The 22,923-nt window shown below is 41.1% G+C and overlaps 1 protein-coding gene across 1 annotated transcript in view; it reads right to left on the minus strand.

Moving 5' to 3' along the window:
- Positions 1-7,100: 7,100 nt before the first annotated feature.
- LOC120415554 (RING finger and SPRY domain-containing protein 1-like) overlaps positions 7,101-22,923 on the minus strand; it is a 29,961-nt gene continuing 14,138 nt past the window's right edge. The window contains exons 2-7 of the mRNA XM_039577127.2: positions 14,893-15,073; positions 14,345-14,497; positions 14,195-14,284; positions 14,004-14,121; positions 8,496-9,112; positions 7,101-8,436 (exon numbers count right to left, since the gene is read on the minus strand). Of these exons, the coding sequence (XP_039433061.1) occupies positions 8,179-8,436; positions 8,496-9,112; positions 14,004-14,121; positions 14,195-14,284; positions 14,345-14,497; positions 14,893-15,073 (1,417 nt within the window). The 3' untranslated portion in view covers positions 7,101-8,178. The remainder of the gene's footprint in view (positions 8,437-8,495; positions 9,113-14,003; positions 14,122-14,194; positions 14,285-14,344; positions 14,498-14,892; positions 15,074-22,923) is intronic.

The following is a 22,923-nucleotide window of genomic DNA, read 5'->3' on the forward strand; positions in this document are numbered from 1 at the left end:
GTAGAGACTTTGTTACGCTTTATACGTTTCTGTTTGCCAAAAACGGATTCCGGATGTGACCACCGGGGAACATGGGCACCGGCCCATGAGACGAATTTATACACTAAAGAGGCTCTCAATTCGGAATCATCAAGTTTTATACGTAGCGACGCGTCGCATGACTAGTTTACGCTTTTTCTTAAATACGGTTCTGGATGGGGCCACCGAAGATCGTGGGACCGGTTCCGATGTTCCAGTCTAAAGGATTTTTGTTTTGTTTTTGTATACTTGAGATTTCATGATAAAATAAATAGAATCAAAATGGAAACTAAATTCTTGACAAAACTGGATATTTCGGTGGCCCATTCCCCGGCTATTGGTCTGTGCAGAGATTTTTCGTCAAATTCTTTGGATAGTTTGCGTAGAACCAGAGAGAAGTACTCAAGTACTCTTTGGTGAAACCGTGTTTCGGTACATTGTTGGTCATTTTCTCATTTTTATTCGTCACGAGACGTGCCGTTTAGCGTCATCAAAATCAAGGAAGACAGCCCTCAGGCCGTTGACCTTAACCATCAGGAAGTGTCCATTCTGGAAGCCGACGGAGCCAACGCTGTGTGGCCATCCGACCCGGTACCCGGTACCATCAAGCCGGCCGCAAAAGTCTCAGAACCATAGATTCCACCACTGGAAACCAACAAGCAATCGTCAGCCAGCAGACAAAGTTCCTTCGAAAATCTTAGATGTTGACTGTCAAAAATTTGAAAAAAAATAAATGTCTAAGCCTACTCTCCGACCTTCTCTAGGTCTTCCAGGGTTTTCCCATTGCGACGATATCTTTCTGCGGCGATTAATTGGAGCGCAGGATTCTAATTTTTCTCGAAATTATTAATAACGTCGGTCGGAAATTAGATAGCACATTGAATCTCTCGAGGCGGCCTAAAATTAGAATAAAGTTAGTACCAGAATTGTTAGTACAGACAAAATTGGTCGTACCGGTTTGAAGGGCCCGCCTTGATTTCGGGTTCTCACTGATGGTGATGGAATCGATACGAAAAAACGGGAAGGTTCAACCAGCGAAGTTCCACACCTTTTAACACCTTGGTTGAGCGATGCCGACTTTCGGTCGCAACCGCAGTATGTTGGCGGCAGCTATCGCAGATTTTGGATCTCGAGACGACCTGAAACTAGAATAGAATGATTAGTAAACTTGAATTGTAAAAACATTTTAAATTATTACATAATTGAACTCAGGAGTTTTTTTTTTTTAAGTCCATTAAACCAAATTTCCAGTTTTTGAAACACCCAAAAATCTTAAACTGAAAATTTGGTTTATTGGACCTTTTCTAAAAAAAAACTCCAGAACTGAATTTATGAAAAGAAAACTCTTCACTAATCGACTACATTTCCAAGAAATCCGTCCACCGGTGAACCTATTCCCCTTGCCAACTTAGGCAGACAGTCCAATTTAGGCAGATGGATTCCTCCTGCAAAACATTGCCCAGGAATCTGTCCACCGGTGGACCAGTTCCACTTGCCAACTTAGGCCGGCAATGTTCCCAGAAATCCGTCCACCGGTGGACCATTTCCTCTAGCCAACTTAGGAAGGAAATCCGTTCACCGGTGGACGGATTCCTCCTGCAAAACATGGCCCAGGAATCTGTCCACCGGTGGACCAGTTCCTCTTGCCAACATAGGCCGACATTCTTTCCAAGAATCCGTCCACCGGTGGACCATTTCCTCTTGCCAACTGAGGCAGGCAATCCGTTTACCGGTGGACGGATTCCTCCTGCAAAAAAATGCCCAGGAATCTGTCCACCGGTGGACCATTTCCTCTTGCCAACTGAGGCAGGCAATCCGTTTACCGGTGGACGGATTCCTCCTGCAAAACATTGCCCAGGAATCTGTCCACCGGAGGACCATTCCTCTTGCCAATTTAGGAAGGGAATCCGTTCACCGGTGGACGGATTCCTCCTGCAAAATATTGCCCAGGAATCTGTCCACCGGTGGACCAGTTCCTCTTGCCAACTTAGCCAGGCAACCTTCCCAAGAATCCGTCCACCGGTGGACCATTTCCTCTTGCCAACTTAGGAAGGGAATCCGTTCACCGGTGGACGGATTCCTCCTGCAAAACATTGCCCAGGAATCTGTCCACCGGTGGACCAGTTCCTCTTGCCAACTTAGCCAGGCAATCTTCCCAAGAATCCGTCCACCGGTGGACCATTTCCTCTTGCCAATTTAGGAAGGGAATCCGTTCACCGGCGGACGGATTCCTCCTGCAAAACATTGCCCAGGAATCTGTCCACCGGTGGACCAGTTCCTCTTGCCAACTAAGGCCGACATTCTTCCCAGGAATCCGTCCACCGGTGGACCAGTTCCTCTTGCCAACTTAGGCAGACTATCCGTCCACCGGTGGACGGAATTCTCCTGCAAAACATTTCTCAGGAATCCGTCTACCGGTGGACGAATTCCTCCTGCAAAACATTGTCCCATTGCCGTTCGACTGTGGACGGATTCGTCCTGAAAAACATTTCCCAGGAATCCGTCCACCGGTGGATCAGTTCCTCATGCCAACTTAGGCAGACAATCCGTCCAACGGTAGACCAGTTCCCCTTTCCAACTTTAGAGGACAAACCGTCCACCGGTGGACTAGTTCCTCCTGCCAACATTGCAAGAAATCCGTCCTCCGGAGGAACAGATTCTCTTGTAAAAATTCGTCCTTTGAGGGACCGACTTCACTTGGCCACCGTTGCGAGTGAAACAATCCGATCTACGGTGGCCAAATTTCACCCGGAACCCGGAACTTACTTACCTGTTCCGATCCGTGAACCGCCTTAGCACGAAAACCTGAGAAAAATGACAACTTGAAACGTTTCCAAAAAAATGCGAAATTTTGCTAAGTCCAAAATCACACTTTTGGGAGTTCAATGAATCGATCTTGTTTTTTCATGATTTTCACCATTTCACAAGTTCGAGAAATCACACTTTTTCGAGTTCGCTTCAGCGAACTGGCAAAAGTGGGATATCTGAACTCCCAAAAGTGGGATTTTTTGTAACCGTGTTGTTTGCATCAGGACACTGTGACGAGGAGTTCGTCATTTTTGAGTTAAATTATATTTTTTTCACTGGGCCTAGAAAGCCTTTATAGCAAAGCAAAAAAAAAAATCTGCAATAGAAGTTTCAATTTTCAATTTTTGTAGAACGTTCCTGTGAAAAAATGTCACATTTTTTCGAAAAAAAGTAATTGCTGCGATGATGGATATGTTGACGACAGACTTGATTACAGAGCGGGTATGTTATTAATTAATAAATCGAATGGATCTGCATTCAAAATCAAAACTAAATCAAATTATTCGCTCTACAGCATAGAGCTATCTAAGCCCGATCTCACACACACTAGCACACCATTTGTTTTGCTGGCTGGTACAAAATTTAACCTCACTTTTTTTCGTGTACGTACACGCAATACATGCGCACGTAGATAACTCTATTGCCTTGACGTTCTCGATTGCGAGATTCCTAGTAGAAACTAGGTGTCCGAAGGATTGACTGTTGAGGCAATTGCAAACCTCTTTTTACACCTTAGCTTCCATCCACCCGGGATTCGAACTGACGACCATTGGATTGTGAGTCCAACTGCCTACCAGCGACTCCACCGAGACATTTTTTAAATTTTAAAACGTTCAAATTAGTGAGCATTCGAATTAGAAAACATGTGAAGTAGATAAATTAGAATAGAGATATCCACGCGCGAGAGTGTGTTAGTTTGTACCAAAATTTACACGCAGACATAGGCAAATCGAGTAGAATGATGCGTCTGTCAAAATGAGCTGTGTTATAGAGCTATCTAAGCCCGCTCTCACGCACACTAGTGCACCATTTGTTTTGCTGACCGGTACAAAATTTAACCTCACTTTTTTTCGTGTACGTACACGCAATACATGCGCACGTAGATAACTCTATACGGTTATACCACGAGCACGTGGTAAACAGCTGGTTTTTACAGGCGAATTCGTCTACTCGATTTTTCTATGTCTGCGTAAAAATAGTGTAAACAAAATCAGCTGCTTGGAATTCAGGCAATCACAATCGATCAAAACCAAAACAATACTATAAATACAAATACTAACGCAGGATCATGGTGTTCGTGAGAGATCTCTAATTAGGTTTTACAGCGTGACGTCACGAGCGCACACGCACACACATTTTTACAGAGACACACGTGCAAAAAATGTAAACAGTGCAGCCAAGCTGTCAAATTTTTAACCTCAAAATCGAGTCGGCGTAAAACCTAATAGAGAAAGATCGGAAAATTTCACGAATGTTTCATGTTTTAACATTGAAAATCGGACCATTAGTTGCTGAGATATCGACATTAGAAAATGATGGGCTGTTTGGGTGAGACTTATAAAACTTCAATTTTCATGTTTCTTTTTGTTTAAGCCGCTGTATCTCAGCAACCAGAGGTCCAATTTTCAATGTCTCTTAGACAATTTTATAGCAAATTTTCTGAATTTTCAAAAAAAAAATTAGAAATTATCACTCATGGTCACTATTTTGAAAAATCCAAAAACTGCAAATATTTCGCTAAAATCAAACTTTCGGTGGCTATATCTTGAAAACGGAGCCCTTTATCAAAAATCTGTAGAGTACTTTTCAATTGCAAATTCAATTTTGCATTAACAAATAATGTCAAACTTGATTTTGCATAAAACTTTGATTTTTTCAAAAAATCATTTTTTTTCAAAAATTCATAACTTGGCGGTAGATTTTCTGACCATGTTTCTCTATGGCTCAAAAGTTGGGTTTTTTTGTCCCCAAAAACATATAAAAAATCTCGAAAATAAAAAAAATACGTATTTTGGGAAATTGAGTTTTTGTGAAAAAAAAATTTATTAAAAAATCGGCAAATTTTTTCTTCCGTGTACTTATTTTTTTTCTCAATAGTCCTCAACAATACCTAAAACTTTGCCGAAGAAACCAAATTGATCAGAAAATTCATTCAATAGTTACAGCTGTTTGAATATTTACGTACCATTTTTGTATGGACAGCTGCCAAAATTGTATGGAGACTTGTATGGGTGAACCAATGACACAAAATAGCTTCTTTGGTCATAGGGAAGGCCCCCACAAAGTTTGAGCCAAATAAAAAATTACAAATAAAATCCATTTCCGGTTTTGGTAGAGAATTGCGTCTACAATCACAAATTATTTCCCTTTCCCACATTGACGCACCCCCTTTCTTCTGGCCGTCTCGACTCTGACCCTCGCTGTTCAAAGGTTTTCAGGTACATCATGATGACTAAACCATGCCAACTTGGAGGTAAGAAAATAAGGCACTTGCAAGGAAACAGAGCTAAACTGTTTTGACCAAGATGATCTAACAGCACTACGGCGATCCGGAATGGTTTTTAATCGTGTTTTTTTTATTGTTGTGCATAAAAACTGATACAGGGCTCTAGAAACCTATTAGCGAGCATTCGAATAAGCGGACATTCGAATTAACGAATCTCAACGAATCAGCTCTGTATAAGGATTTTGAGCAAATTATCTTTTTACATTTCTATGAATTATAAAATGTGGGCGGCTGTATAGAGTTATCTACGTGCGCATGTATTGCGTGTGCGTACACGAAAAAGATTGAGGTTAAATTTTGTACCCGCCAGCAAAACAAATGGTGCGCTAGTGTGCGTGAGATCGGGCTTAGATACACTCAACCCCCGGTGGTTGGTCACTTTTTCGTTTGTACCCCGTTGGTTGGTCAAAGTCAAACTAAAAAGTGACGAACTGTCACTTTTTACACGACGCTCACGCACACTATCAAAACAAACGTTTGGTAGTGTGTGTGAGCTCCGTGTAAAAGGGGTGTCAAACTAAAAAGTGACCCCGTTCGTTTGACAACAGTTGGTGTCAAACCACCGGGGTTTGAGTGTAACTCTATTCTTTTTTAAAATCTCGATTCGTTACTCTGGCAACACTGCTCTGCTGTGGGGGATGATTTGAAATACAGCCGCCGCGTGCACTCGCAATTTGTTTGACACATGTTGGGGATGTTCATTTTGCGCGCCGCCGTTCGTTGGGCGGCTTATACCGTTAATTAGTTTGTGGATATTTTTGGGTTAAATTACGATTTCTAGTATTTTTGATTTTGAATTGAATTTTGCGCAAGTGATTTTGCGTGATAATGATAGAAAGTTAATACACTCAACCCCCGGTGGTTGGTCACTTTTTCGTTTGACACTTTTTTAGTTTGTACCCCGTTGGTTGGTCAAAGTCAAACTAAAAAGTGACGAACTGTCACTTTTTACACGGCGCTCACGCACACTATCAAAACAAACGTTTAGTAGTGTGTGTGAACTCCGTGTAAGAAGGGTGTCAAACTAAAAAGTGACCCCGTTCGTTTGACAACAGTTGGTGTCAAACCAACGGGGTTTGAGTGTACATAAATAAAAAAAAATTCAAAATTATCCGATGAATATAATGTTGCAAGAAAATTAAATAAAAACACAACAAATAATAATTGAAACAGTTTTGTTACCATAATTACTACGAGACTAATGTTCAGTTACTACAGTCGAGTCTCTGGTTGTCAATATCCAAGGGACCGTCGAGGAAGAGAAGCATCAGTTTACAGAACGATGCAAAATGAAGACTCGATTGAAATTGTTTTTTTCTTGCTAACCAGCTATGGGAGAGAATCATGGCAACATCCAGCAAACAAAAACAAAGAAATGTCAAACAACCTTCAAAGCTTCGTTTCTCAAAGAAAAATGTCTATGCAAGCCATGAAAAACAACCGGAATAGATTTTTAGAGCAAATAGAATCCAACGGACCGTCGAGGAAGAGATCCTTCAAGCAAGAGAAAATATCGAGGAATAAAGACAATCGAAGTATGCAGTTTGAAGGGACAGAAGAATTCATCGGTACATGGAGCAATATTGATATCGAGAAGATCGACAGCCAGAGAGTCGACTGTATAAGAATTTTAAGATGTTAAAAAGGATTTCTTTCAAAAAGTCATAACCACTTTCGGTGTGCTTTGATACATTGTTGCTTCGTATATTTCCAGCAGTACTTCCAAAATTACAGAGGGGTGACCAGCGCCTTTACCTCGCGCCTTTTTTCTTTTGTGTTGCCCACCCAGATTTCTTATGTGTTCGTGTTCCTTTTCTTACATAAAAATTTGTGTATTTTAATGCTTTCGCGCGCGTTTGCTTTTTTGTATTTCTTCATCTCGCCCACTCTTCATGTTTCACAGTTCATACAAAAATATATCAGTCATTTCGATTTCGTACAGTTGTTCCGTTTGTTTTATTATTTGTTTTGTTGTTTTTGTTTTTGCTTTAATATCAATCAGCACGGATGCACCTGCAACGAAACACGCGCTTGATAACCGAGCTAGCTAGGCGGATAACGGAACGAATAGTTTGATGATCGTTGAATTTAAATATACATATTTTATTCTTCGTTATAATAGTATGATCATCGCTACACTAAAACAAGCCTGTTCGAATCTAGAACGTTTCTTCTGTGCAATCGTTCTGTAACAATTGTATGAGGTTGGCTTCCATCGATGGTAGCAGCATTTAAAAAAATAAAACAACAAACGAATGGCTTCACTTTTTTCATTAGATGAATGTTAAACTGACTAAACCTAGGCTCGAATGTAAATATACTTTTACGATTCTGATTTTTCTGGATAAGGTGATAAAACGAGACATAACTTCTAATAAACGTATAATCTTGATTAGGCGCACACTTTTCTTTCCCGGTTAGGCTCATTTTATGCTACACACGCAAGCTTCGCAAACTCTCTACGGAAGACAATTTGGAACAAATTTCGAAAAGCATAGAACGCTACGCCGAGTTGACTGGAAGTGAGTTCTTCTTGTTGCTTGTTTGAGTTGCATTAAGTACGCGACACGTGACCAATTTTTTTTTGCTAAAAAGTGACGAGTTTCAGATTGCAAATTGTGAGTCCAAAAGTGTGTTTTTCTCGCTGGCGTGTGACTAAAATTAGAAATAGCTATTCTTCCTTATATAATCTTACTATCACAAACGATTTTTTTTTCGCATGTTCTTGAAACATCGATTTCTCGCACGTTTTCAAAACTTGTTTGAAACACCCACAAACATTCTCGTCGTCACAAACACACAAACAGAGACAGATTAGTCGCTACTTACGGCCCGAGGCCCGGCTATCAGGTCGCTTCGCTGCCGTCCTCCGACACGGGACTGCTGCTGGTAGTGGCGGGGTCCACTTCCTGCACGGTGCTCACGATTTCCGCCCGGCACATCGGACAGAACTGCAGCTGGGCGGCGCAGACCGTGCAGAAGCCCCGATGTTTGCACGGCTCTATCCGGATCGTGGCCTTCATGTCGAAGCACAGCGTACACGAGTCCTCGCGGACGCTCAGCTTGCGCAGTTGTTCGAGAAACAGGTGCCGCGGCAGGACAATCTACAAAGATGACATGAAATGAGATTCAATTTGATACAGTTGACACCATTACTCCTCACCTTATCCGTGTCCTTGAGTTCGGCGTGATCGTTGAAGCTCATAAACTGACGATTCTTCGGCGGGAACGCAAACGGCGCCGAGCCAAAGTTGAACCGACACTGCTGGAACGACATGAACGAAGCGGCCGCAAAGAAGCCATCCTTCGCACTTCCAAAGACCTGCTTGAGCACGCCCCCTTCCACGCCGTCCAGCGAAAAGATCACCTCCCGCGCGTCCAAATCCAGCAAACACCCCAGCACCGAACCGCCCTTCCAGATGTGCAGATCGTGTGGCATCGAGCGGGCGTTGTGCCAAATCAACTTCCGGCACCCGTCGAACGCTATCGAGTACGCGTCGTCCCCAATGCCGTACCCTTCGTGGCTCAAAAAGTTCGAGTCCTTGGTCGCCCAACCGATCTGCATGACGCCGGGTGTGATGATGAGCACCTCGTAGTACCAGCAGCCCTGGTTCACCTGGAACGTACACCGGACGCTCTCGAACGAGTACGCGTCGCAGCGCGCTTCCAGCCCGTCGGAGGAAATCTTCAGGTACTCGCTGACGTCCCGGGTGTTGAGCATCACGCGCACGTTGCTCACGTCCGCCACCTCGTACGAGTACTTGCGGCCCTCGATGAGGACTGGGGGAGTAGAATAGATAATGGATATTAAAAATTAAACTTCTTAAGAGTTTAAAAGTCTATTCTCTAAAGAATCATCACCGCCGATTAAATTTTAATGGTAGGTCTGGCCTTTTATTAAATTTTAGGTGGAGTAAACTCCATTTTAATAAATTTGACCTCCGAAAAAAATGGTTTCGTTCGACGGTTTCGTAGCGTAACAATACTTAAAAATTGATATTAGGATGATTTTTTTTTTAACATTGCATATTTTAACCTAGAAATGACTGTAACTCAAAAACGGTGCACTGCACAACAACAATCAGTATTTATACGGAAATTAAATTGATTAAAATGAGGAGGCGAAATGTTAATCTTTCTCTTTTTTCCTATCTCCTTTTTGCTTGTGCGGATAAGTGCGGTGACAGCAATCAATTGAATGCAGTCATGAGGAAGGTGATCGTATTTTTTTTAGCACAGTTCAAACGAACGAGCTCTGCGCGAATGAGGGAGGTGGTGAGAATCAAGTGACTGTGTGAGTGACTTTGCGTTACGCTTATTCGTTCGGATGAGTGCGAGCGAGAGCAGGTTATCAAATTCAACTGCCACAAACAAATATCGATTGATCACAAGCCCTGCTTGTAGGTATGAGGTTGGAATCTGGCGGAGATATTTTTTTATTTTTCTTGATTGATCCCAACCTTAAACTTGAAGGTAGCGTCGCTCGATTGGAATCCTGTTTCGACAGCACGATTGGAACCCAGAGAGTCCAAGAGAGTTGCCTTTCAATATAGTCTTTCTATTTTTGTGTGCGTTGTTTGTTCGTCCATACAAATTTAATAGACTAAAAAAAATTAACATTACACCCTTTTCAAATGTTAGCTTTTAACTTAAAATTTTGAGGATACACTCAACCGCCGGTGGTTGGTTAATTTTTCGTTTGACACTTTTTTGTTTTGTACCCCGTTGGTTTGACAAAGTCAGACTAAAAAGTGACGAACTGAAACTTTTTCACGGAGCTCACGGACAGGTAGTGTGTGTGAGCTCCGTGTAAAAAGGGTGGCAAGCTAAAAAGTGACAATTTTATTATTATTATTCAACAATTCTAGAGTAAATTTTCAAAACAACCTATGAGTTATGGGTTTCCTATGCAGATAGGATCTTTTGAAAATTTAATCTAGAATTCAAATTTGACTAAAATGGGGTGGCAGAACTCAAATTTGATGTTAAAAGCAAGAAAATAAAAAAATATGTTTTTGCTCGTGACTCTGATGTCCCATACAAACCTTCGGATAAACAAACCTTCGAATTTAATATTAAAAAATACGTTTTTTGAGGAATTTTCTGATCAATTTGGTGTCTACACGTATGATGTTTCATCTGCTGCAACCTTCCATCGGATGAGGAAGTAAAATGTCGGTCCCGGCCTTGGTTGTTAGGCCGTTAAGTCATTCCAGGTGTAGGAGTCGTTTCCATGCCATAAGTACAAACAACACACCAAACCAAGCCTACTCCGGTGGAATCGCTGGCGGCGGTTGGACTCGCAATCCGAAGGTCGTCAGTTCAAACACTGGGGTGGAAGGTTCCTTGGAGTAAAAAGAGGTTTGGGTGCCCTCCCCATTCAAGCCTTCGGACTCCAAGGTTCGAGCAGAAACTTGCAATAGAGACCACAAAAGACCCGGGGGTCGTTAATGTGGATGGTTTGATTTTTTGACGTATGATGTTTATCTAATCAAATCTAATCTAATCAGACCCTAGCGCAGCCAATCTTTCGAAGGGATCCTGGAGAGTGCCTTAGGTTAGATGACGCCTAGCACTCTTCTTGTCATTTATTAACATTTGTAGTGCGCCATTGCATCGGAATGCATTGAAACATCACAAGCGTTAAACCGGCCAGGCCTACTGCGTAAAGCCGTATCGCAGAGATGACTCGTAATTGGGTTGTGTTTGAGCACTGAGTGTTCGAACAACAACACAATTCTGAATCGACAGGGGAGGAAGAAGCGTGGGGACACACCACCATACGCTCCGTGATTTGGTTGTATTCGTTGGGAGCACCATGCTAAGAAGGTTTGGTACTCCGGGACCCTCTGCGATGGGACATTGTATTTCCACGAATGCCCTGGACACTATTTGCCGTGGTTATAGCGCCACAACTCGCTCTCTGTAACAGTATTCCTAATTCCAGTCCATGCTCACCAAGTCGTCATGGCCTAGTGGTTAGCATTTTTGCTTACCAACTCAAAGGACGGGGGATCGAACCCCGCCTCGAGCGACTTTGATTTTTCGTTCATATGCATCATTTCAAATAGGGACGTGGCGTTACATCGTGCTGCCATCTGGTTTTTTTTAAGTGCAAGAGTGGAAAAGTGCTGAGTCATCGTCTAAAAATAGACGGCGTCCTATCTCGCCCAGCAAAATGAAGTCGGTAAAGTAGTCGGTTTCGATGTGAAAAAGTGGAAAATGCGGTCTAAAAATAGCGACGCCATCTCCCTATTCTGTGTACTTAACTTTCTCGTTGGGAGCAGATGGGAATCGAACCCAGAACCATTCGCCTACAAAGCGAACACCGTAACCAGTCAGCCACGGCCGCTCCTTAGGTGTCTACACGTATGATGTTTGCCGATGTTCTAAATAACTTTTTTTTTTTAACAAGAAAATATATATCTCAAAACCAGTATTTTTTTGGGCAAAAGTTTGATCTTTACTATAAATTTGACGTTTTTAGTTCTTCAGCAAATAAAAGACCAATTTTCAATGGTAAAAAATGAAACATTTGTAAAATGTTCTGATCTTTTCGATTTTTTTTTGTCAGGACAAACATTTTAAACGGGTGTAATATTGAATATAAATAAAAATACAAATAAATCAAATTCTAGAATTCGGTAGAATTGCTCTCCTTTTAAACATTAAACGAAAAGTTAAAATCTTTCCTTGTTTTTGCGAAAAATTGTTTTTTTTTGTTTAAAGAGAAAAAAAAAGTATTTTTGAAATTTAATTCTCAAGATGCAGATTCAAGAAGACCTCTTTTGTGTGGACAGCTGAGAAATTTGAAGGGAAACTTGCATGGATGAACTAATAACGCACAATACCTTCTTTGGCGGTTAAAAAAAAAAAACAAAAAAAAGTTTAAAAAAACGTTACTAAATCCACCGATGGTGGTTGGTGCCTTCCTCACAATTATGTACATATTTGTTTCTGTAGTAAGAATGTCAAACCTACAAACTTTATCTAAATTTTACTTCTTACAACATATCTACATGGAGTATGGGGTCTAGAATCCCAAAAATTATTGGACGTAATATTAGAACAACACCTACGGGGCTGTTTCATGAAAATTGATCACTTTCAATAGTTATATTACTTTAAAGTTTTTTAAGCCTTAAGGCAGTAAAACAATATATACATGTTCATTTTTCCCGGGAGTTTCAAATCAACAAAATCCCGGGAGCCAGATCTCCGGATAGATCCGGACAACTTTTTCATCAACATATTTGAGATCCGGCCTCTAAAATGTGTACAAATGACACTTAGGTGCTCATAACTTTGGTAGGGTTATCAGATCTTCAATGTTTTGGGCTCATTAGAAAGGTCTTTCAAATACCTTTCTAAAAATGTATGATCAGACGGGGTTGCTTACAAAAGCCACCCTTTTTACAATCTTTCAAACTTTAGCCAGAATTGTTTTTTTAGCATAACTTTTGAAATACTTAACAAAACTTCATAATAGTTAATATAGGTCTTGTGGGACCCTAAGACGGATCGAATGAGACCAGAACGGTCCAAATTGGTTCAGCCAGTCCGGAGATAATCGAGTGCATATTTTTCGGTGCACGGACTTACAGACATACACACGCACAGACATTTGCTCAGAATTTGATTCTGAGTCGATAGGTATACGTGCAGGTAGGTCTACGAGGTCGAATTAAGAAGTTCATTTTTCGAGTGATTTTATAGCCTTTCCTCAGTAAGGTGAGGAAGGCAAAAAACCAGTGATCCCCGTGCACCGCGTTCAACCGCGTTCTCTGTTTTCTGTACTCGATCAAACACCAGCACCGCGTGTGCACGCGTACAAGCAAACCTAAACTTTGCCGTGTACAGGCTGTACCCGTACACGAACCTCAAGTTTAAACCGAACCTTGCACCTCGGGTACAAACCCCGTGCAGGCCGACGACGCAAAAAAGAGACAAAAATATTTCCCTCACGCTCCCTCTGCTGGAAAGTGGTGTTTCATTCTCCGCTGCAGTCACGCTACAGTGTTTGCCATAGAGAGAGTGAGAAGCAGTCATTTTTTCGTCTCTTTATACGCTCTTCGCTCGCACGGCGTTGTACCCGAGGTGTGCACCCCGTGTTTACACCGCGTGTAAACTTGAGTGTGCCGTGCGGGAAGAACTCGAACATGGTAGCCTGGTGTGTTTGAGGTTCATCTGCACTGAAAACTTGTACGGCGTGTACGGCGTGCGCGCGTTTCGGGAAGACTGCAAAAAACACATCAGTTTGAACCCATTTTTGATTTAATGTTTTTTCTAATGTAGGGGAACTATACCCTTTCTCAGCCTATTTCTATTATCGGCCTATCAGCACTTTGATCATGAATTACAGCTTATATAAAGTGTTTTTGACTGTTCCAAAGTAATAAATAGCTCAAATAAAAGTGAGCAAGCAACTCTCCATTGTTGAAACATCTGAAATAACACATCTTAATAGCAGAAACGGCAAAAGTGATGAGAATTGGTCGAACGGCTTAGTGTGATTAAAATGGGTATATTTCCCCTATTGTATCAACCAACATTAGACTAAATTTTGCTACAAATTTCATCAAAATTCAATGTTTTAAATAACATTTATCAGCAGAAAACATAAACAAAAACTGAATCATTTTGCATACTGAAAAATTCCAACAATACTCACAGTAATTGTCCAGGCACCAGCGCGCGCAGAAGCCCACCTGCCGCAGGATGAACTCTTTGCTGTCGATGTGCCGCTCCAACCTGGTCAGCGGATTTTCCGGATAGAGGGCCAACTTCCGCTAAAAAATGAAAGGAAATGTTGAGTTTTTACATTTGATCTTTTCAGAGTTTGAGGTGGTAATGCTAGGTTACCTTAATTGTGGCCTTATTCTCGCTAGTTTGGGCAAATTTTTCCAGCGCGATCAACGAAAACAGCATCACGTCCGGATGGATGCCTTCGTCCTAAAAAAAATGATATTTTGTTTAAGTTGCTACAAAGAAAAGAGCTACGATTTATCTTACCAAATTCCCCAGCAGGTATCCCAGCGTCACATCGGACAGTACCGCTATGCTGCTCGGTCCAGCCAGCTTTTCCGCCAGACAGCCCAGGATTACGCAGAGATTCCGCTCCCGCTTCGGTGTGCGTCGGATGGAGTGCGTTATCATATCGGCAACCTACGGTGGTTGGTATAAATGCAAAAGATTAGCAGCGAGTTGTGTAATTTGCGAAACAGATAAGAACGGATAAGCCAGGATGTCCGCGCTGATGGCTGTCTCTATGCGGTAGTGATCACGCTTTAGGGACTACCCCCATCGAAACAGAACAACAAAGCCTGACTTGAGCCTCCACCACGCAGCGCTAGATTAGCTTCAAGCAAGGTCATCGTTATTGACGTGGTCACAGCGCTCTGTTCAGCGGACTGTCACGGATTATTATCAGACGACCAACAATAACACAACTTCGCCGAAGACGCCACAAGTGATTCATATTTATGAACACCGCCGTGACTTGGTGGATGCACTCAAGTGACTACTCTCTATGTCGACCTTCAGCAGGGTCTAGAACTTACCTCCAGCACCGAGTCCTTCGTTGGCAGTGGACTGTCGTCCAGCAGCAGCGTGATGACGCTCGGTCCCATGGGATGTTCCAGCGGTACGACTCGGATCAGTGACTTGACCAGCTGGATCCAGCCGGTCGGCTTATCGGTGATGTCATGCAGCAAGATCATCGAATTTGGCGGTTCGGGTTCACTGGAAGGAAGCAAACAAACAACAGAGAAAAAGTTAATGATTGTTCAAAGGTATGACTAATGCTGCGCGTCTAGAATAATTTGAACCCAAAAGCCATCAAAAATTGCTGTACCGTGGCGGTTGTATGAATTATACACGCACGCACCGTGATTATCGATCACACAGCTTCATCGCATGAAGAGGTAGCCTATAAGCTACACAGCAAATAGGAGCAGCACCTTAGTATTTTGGAATATCTAACGCTTCTTTTAGCACCTTTTTGGCGAATGACCAGCGCGAAATAGACTAACGTAGCGAGGAATATCGCGAGGGGATGACTAGGTTGCATAAGAGTAATTCTCTAGGATTTAGCTATTCTTAAATTCGTATATTTTTATTTGGATGAAACTTTGCCCATGTATAACATAATAAGCCATTTTGCATCATTATTTTTTTCATATAATTGTTGTCGCTCTTCATATGAAAGAAGTTTTAATCTTTGCGTGCTCTCTTGACAGAGCCTAAAAATTAATGTAAGTGTGACAATTGGTAAGTGCGTTTGACACCGCTTCAAGTAAGGACGCAAATTTATGCCATTTACTGGCCAAAAAGATCAAATTTAATTCACTTTTGATCATAATTTCTATTTTTCGAGACCATTTCTCATCATTTTGGTGGCACACACATCCACACGCAAGATGAGAGGTTAACTGCTTAACGAAAGTCGCCATCAATATCTTTTCACTTGCGCTAACGATTTCAAAGCGCTTAAGATATAAAATTGCTTCCAACTACCGGCAACATGTTCTTTTGAACATTAGTTAGTCACTCACTTGAAAAATAATCCCGAAACATGTAAATAATTAGCAAGCGTCATCCAAAAAACAAACGCGCCAAGTCTTTTGACGTTTCAATTTTGACTACCCATTTCAATCGAAGGCTGAAGAAAAACGAGCGAGAAGCGAAGGCAAATAAAGAACAAAGGGTAGCCACCAACACCACCAGCAGCGCCTGTTGGTGTGAGCTAGTGATGCCAGGAAATTTTCTCTATAAATGCTACTTTTCGTGAGTGTAGTAAAATTTCATCAATTTTGGCAGCACGAAGCAGACCCAAAAGAGCGCTGGAAGAAAAAAAAGAACTAAGCTGAAAATAGAAAAATGGGCGTGGCCCAATGCACTCGACTGATTAGAATGCATTTGGGAAATATTTTTTTAAATGCTTGTAAAAGAAAAAGCATAACATTTAATAAAAGTGAAAATAAACAGAAATGTTCACAAAAAGTTGCTCTACTCGTTGGTGTACTTGGTTTTAGTAAATTTCATGGAACACTCCAGATTATCCAGCATCATTCAAAAACGACCGCTTATTAGGCTTAAAATGGGTATATTTCCCCTACCGTCAACATTTTCAATTATAACTCGGGACTCCGGCAACTAAATTCAACCAAACTTCGGGGCAATGCACAGAATGGTCAACCAAACAAAACGTGTTTATTATTGTTTACGTAGCGTGCTCTCGTTTTTGTTTCTTCAAGGTCAAACATTGAAATGCGTTTTTCTCGGAACGTCAAAAAGTGACGTTACGATATGATAGCGGTTTACCGGGAATTTTGTAACCCAAAAAATAATATTTTGGAAAAGCTGTTAATTTCCAATAATTTTGTTTTTTTTTTTTACTTTGCTGATCGGACTACTAGTTGCTGAATTATAGCCTCATAAAGTTTAAATCTGGTGAAAAGATAGTTTTTCTAAGTGTATCCATATTTTTTAACTAGCGATATCTTCTAAACTATTAGTAAGATTTTTAATGCTAAAAATTGAACTTTTTTTGAAATTTTCGTTTTTTCAATAATAATAATTAGAAACACAAAAAAACACTATAAAATGAGCCAATAGAATGTTCATCTTTTATATTTAAAAAGAGAAAATATCTTGAAAGGGTTAGTTTTTGTTCAATAACAACAATAACCTTTCAAAGATATTTTTATTTTTTTATAAGTATAAATATCCGTCTTTGCCAAAGTTCTTATGAAAATATAATTTGCATTTTCCAAACTGCTTTTTACACATTTTCGTATCCCATTGTCCAGAATGTCATTCCCCATAAATACATTCCCAAGGATGGCCAATTCCTTAGAATAAACTGTTGCAACTATTTTGATTAGTACATAGGTATCTGGACTTTTTTTTATTAGACCCTATCAAAAGTGAACATCCCGCTTACTTAGATGGATATTGATAAAACGTGTGAGAAAATAAAAAGTGTAAACTTTAAAGTTCTAAAAACTCATGGAAATAGAAATCCAGGATCTTCAAAGTTTATCACTCGTCGAATTTTGAATACATTTCAAACGATATACAATACACAGCAATAAAAGAAGTAATCCAGCTGCGTGTAAAAGGCCTGGGTGTAAAGTTAATGTTGCATTATTTTATGAAATTATATGTAATATTACACCCTGAAATATGTAGCCCATCAGTATGGGAAACCTACTTGTCCGAAATGTCAAGCTCATGTATGCATTTATCCTTTCCATTCCTCATCGGTCTGATGGCCGAGCGGGCTAAGGCGCCAGTCCGTACTGTTGGTGCTGGGTTTGAATCCCGTCGGTTGCAACTTTTTTTTTGTTTTTACAAAACTTGTACATGCAGCGTGTAATATTAAGTGTCTTTTTTGACGAAGGTGATGTGCATGCTTTTGCATGCGATTTTACCATCGGATTTTTTGCTGTGTAAGGAATGTTTTTAGCTTTTCACTTTTTAAGTTATTTTTTTAAATTCAATTACAACATTTTCAAACTACCTTTACACAAACAAACATGTGAATTTACTCGACACGGAAAAAATGAATCACATGTAAACTGAATTAATATTAACTTGAGATTCGACATAAACGGTTAAATCACACGTAAATCAGGGTTTTACGTTTAATTTTTTTTTCAATTCGGTTTTATTGGTGAATAATCAAGATACAATGAGTTATTTTGAAGTGCATAACAGAGTTTTGGAGTTCCTTACAGCTGTGTGTTGCATCATAATCCATTTAGGAACAATTATTTCTTTAACTAAGGCACTAGCAAGAGTAAGAAAAAACTATAAAAAAAACTTACAGAAATTGCAAAGGAAAGGGGATAGAGGAAGAGAAAGCTTAATACTAGATCACAGAAAATTTATCCTTTGTAGATGTGTTTGATCATCAGTTCCCCAAGGGCCAGGAATTGTTCTGCCTTGTTCCGGCAGCTCCGAAACCGCGTCATCATCTCCCCCGCGAGAGCAAAGAACTCCGGCAGGGTGAAGAGATCTTCCCCGGTGACTTCTTGCTGGGCCGTACTGCCGCTACCGGCAGCGACCACGCTGGCGAACGAACGCCCCCAACCAGGAGGGAACGCTGAATTTTCCGCTGGAACCGTACGCTGTCCAGCTGCAGGAACGGCTGCGCTCGTACTTCGCTGAGGAGGGTGGGACGCTTTCTTCTTCCTCTTTTCCTGCTCCTCGAGGTAGGCCTTGCGCGCGACGCATCCGCGGTAATTGCCGGTATGGTTGCCGTCACAGTTCGCGCACTTTATGCGCGGCTTGGTTTGTTCTGCCTTGTCCCCCAAGTCCGCCTTTCGTGGCAGTGCGCACGCCTCCGAGAGGTGTGACTCACCGCACTTCACGCAGCGGGGCCGGAGGTTGCAGTTCCGCGAGCCGTGGCCGAATTTCTGGCAACGGTGGCATTGCGCTACGTCCGTCGGGTTCTTGGTGTAAAACCGCCAGTTTACCCAAAAACCGTCCAACGTTTTAGTCCGCCGCAGGTCTTGGATCTTGACGGTGCCGCGGTCGAAGTACAACAGGTACAGTGTGTGTGTACCTGTTACCGTTGTCTTGCGCGAGAGCACTTTAATCTCCCGCGGTTTTATTCCGGCGTCCGAAAGGTGACCCTTCAGGTCGGAGATCGGACGGTCTTGATAACCCTGCAAGACAACCTTAACAGGGGGCTTCTCGGGGTTGAATGTGTAGAAGTTGAAGTTGCTACGCTTCAATTCTTCAATCACCAGGTCGAAATTCTTTTTGGTCAGTGTGATCACTTGCACTGCCGACTTACCGATTTTCAGACAATATCCGAGGCCTTCCAGCAACTCGTCAACATCGTCCGCTAACGTGTCCAAAACAAAAATTGGAGGTGGTCTACGTTCCGCTGGAAAGTTGTTCTTTTTTGACGTCGGCACTTTTTTCCGTGCACGACCATCATCGTCGTCGTCGTCGTCGGTAGTGCTGCTACCGTCAGTGTTGTTGTTGTTTTCATCGTCGCTCAGCATCTGGAACTCGTTCCTGATGGGGATGTTGGCGGATGTTGATGTGCCACTGGTCGTGGCACCGGAAGTACCGGAACGGGTTCGCACTGGTGATCTTGGGACATATCCAGGATGTAGTAACTTTTTGTCGATGCCTTCAGCGCTGACGCTCCCCTGCGCGATGGCGGCCGACACGGCGTTGGTTTGTTTACCTTTTTGCACACGGCCGGTAGACGAACTTCGCGGGTTTTTCGAGGCCGCACTCGAACTGCCACGGCCACGGCCGGCCTTTGGCATGCTGGAGAAGCAAACTCGCGGGTAACCACAATCAATTACGGCGAAAAAAATCGAAAAAACGATGGAGCACTGAGCACTAGCTGCATGCTCTCGTGCGTACACGGAGGGAGCTGTTTTACGTTTAATTTGTTGCAAGTTTACATCAAAATGCATTTAAATTTTAATTTTTAATGACGTGCAAAAGTATTACATCATAAATTATGTAACATTCGGATTTTTTTTTGTGTCTATATTCAATGAAATCCTTATTTCCTCATCACCAACTTATAAAAGTTTGCGTGTCCGAGGACCTTCAAACCGATCAATGAAGGAGCGTTGGTTGAACTGTTCAGATTTGGTGTTGTGGAAATAAGTGCAAACCCTGGAGGGTTGAGCCGCAATGAGGTCATCGAATGCATGAATGGATGAATAATGTGAGCTGTAAAGAGGTATATTTTCCAAGTGTACGGGAATGAGTGATTGGCGATTGATTTGGGTGAAATCATCGCATGGTTTGATTGATTCTGAGAATGTTGGGTTTTAGTTATGACGGAGTTATCTTTAATTCCACATTTAATTTACATTTTTTTAATTATCAGAAAATGAGAAAAAGTACATGTTACTAAATGTAAAAAAAAGTTCCTATGATTTTTTAGAAAAAATGAAAAATGTTGTATCAAGTTTAATACAATATTGCAAAAAAAAGTACAAGTATTACAAATTTCCTCTCCTACTGTACGCATTTCACACGTCCGGACTAAAAGCATCCCAAAAGCCCAACAGGGCTTCACTTCTCATCTAAAACCGAAACATAAAAGAAATAGAAAACAAAAACCCCGGTGAACATGAAAATAGTGCTCAGGAGGGTGCTTTCAACCCCAACCCCTTCGCCATGTCTCGAGCTCGAGCTCAATGCTCTTAACTCTCGTTAGTCAGATCGACTAAGCGCCAACCAACCCAACAACCAAGTTCAGAGTCAGAGTCGTAGGCCTGTAAATGAAGCAGAACTCTCGCCTAGTCAGCGGGCAGAGCCTTTATTTCCATATGGATGAAGAGTTGATGCCATTTTTTTGCGCAAAGTGACTTAAGCGACAATTTCGATTTTTCTGTTTCTAAGATGTCTTTTACGCCACTTAGCACCTCTACTTCTGCCTCGTACGTGCTCGTAATGAATACCGGGGGCCGGGTCCGCGTACTAAACAGAGCCGAAGGTCGCCGGCTGCCAACCAGGGGGCACTGTTTTTAATCTCTTCCTTTCAGCAGCAGCCATGAGTTCTCCTGAGCGCTATAATCGATTTGTCCCCCAGCAAAGTCGTCAAGTCAACAGCAGCAGCAGAGTGTAGTGTAATGACTTCGAGAATTGAGGAAGGATTCAGAAAAGGGGGAGGAACGCAGAAGGGTCGTTGTGTTTTGGTTTTCCGGACTTCCGAGTGATTGCTTTATTTTCTCTTTTGTAGTAGTTGTGGGGGCAGAAGTGTCCTATTTGTTTTTTTTTCGTTTCAAATCAATTATCAAATTTTTCAATAAAATTAAAAAGGTGCCTAATTATTTTTAAGTAATATCTCTTTAAATTAAAATAATACATAAGACACTTTTGCAAACAGACAGAACTAAATTACTCCGGATGGTTTTCCGCTGAGAGCGGTGACGTCCGCAGCCGAACGATTTATTCCGATCAACGCAGATTACGGCATTAGTCTTGAAAAAGTGCTTCAAATACCAATCGAGACTGCAGAGGATTTTGGCGGTTTGGTAGAGTTTATTATCCATTGAAGTTTCGACGGTAGCATTGCGGGAGGCTCAAAATGTAAAGCTCACAGTAAATCACCGCAAACTGTGGCACACGTGGTGTAGTTTACAAACCACAAACAACTCTCGGGCAAATAACACAACAACTGATAAGAAACTTTCTTGCAGAACACCTAAGGTGAGATATTCTTTGCCGCGAAATTCTGTAATAACTGGCATGCCATACTTGTTTGGAACGAAACATCAATTAGCCATCTATTTTTGAAAATATCATTCAAAGATGATTTTTGAGTCTCTAAATGGAAACTAAACTTGCCATCTAACTATTCCTTTTTTTATTTTTTGTTTTTTTTTTCAAATCATTCTTGTAACAGCAAAAGTTTGTATTTATTTCACATCTTTACGGAACGGTATTTATGTTTAAAAGTATATGCGGAAATTTGCTGAAAATTGCATAACAAAATTTAATTTTGATTGGTTTTGATTTGGCTGAACGAGGAATTTTCTATGACCAAAAAAGGCAACTTTGGTTCTTCCATGCAAGTCTTCTTACAATTTTGGCAAAGTCCGTGTAGATATTCCAAATACAGAGGTATATCGATGCCCGTGTGCTCTCTTGCTCTATCCTAGATAGGAATCCCAGCAAGCTTAGTACAAAAGAACACACCAACATGGCAAGAACTTTTCAGAAAAAAATTATACACGTGAAAAAAATACACTCTAAAAAACAAAAAAGGCAACTTTGTGTCCCAGAGAAGTACAAGTTGTTTTAAAATATGATTTCCAAAAATATTAAAAAAGAGCTATAGAGCAATTCCAGCTCAAATCAGGATTTTTTCTGGTACTTTTGTACCCGACCCACTCCAATTTCAATGAAACTTTGTAGACATGTTATCCTAGGCCTATATAAGTCATTTTTTTGTATATGGAGCCAATAGTACTCGAGAATAACATTTGAGAAGGGCGTAAGGTATTTAAATATTTTTGTATTTTACAATTTAAAAATTTCTGTATCTCGAAGCCGTTGCATCGTATCAAAAAATAGTCAAAGACAAACTTGTAGGAAATTGGACGGGCTTTCTGAAAAAATACACTGAAACAAAAATACACGCCACTTTTATGTCATTTTTAAATTTTTAAGCTTAAAAGTTAAATTTGAAGGTGATGCCACGATTTTTTTCGTTCAAAATTTTTGAGAAAAAAGCCTAAAATGTGGCAAAAAGACTGACGAAAAATGCAGGATGGTATGTCTCTCCTAAAAAAATACAAAAATCATTTACTAAAACTGTTTTTTTGAAAAGTGGTCTAAACGTCAAAATTTTTAAAAACCGGTAGTGGGAATCGATTCCCCAGATAATTTTACATAAAAGTCTCCATATTGATCATTGTCCTATGTCCAATCCTTGGGAAGATACAGCGGTTTTAAAAATAAAAATGTAGAAAAAACGGGATTTTTGGTGGTTTTTTGCATTTCTATATGACAGACTTGGTTTTTCAGTCTCGTAAATATTTTTACCGGAAAGCTCGTCCAATTTCCCATAAGTTTGCCTTTGACAGCTTTTTGATTTATAT

Source organism: Culex pipiens, chromosome 2, assembly GCF_016801865.2.
Source record: "Culex pipiens pallens isolate TS chromosome 2, TS_CPP_V2, whole genome shotgun sequence".
NCBI lineage: Eukaryota > Metazoa > Arthropoda > Insecta > Diptera > Culicidae > Culex > Culex pipiens.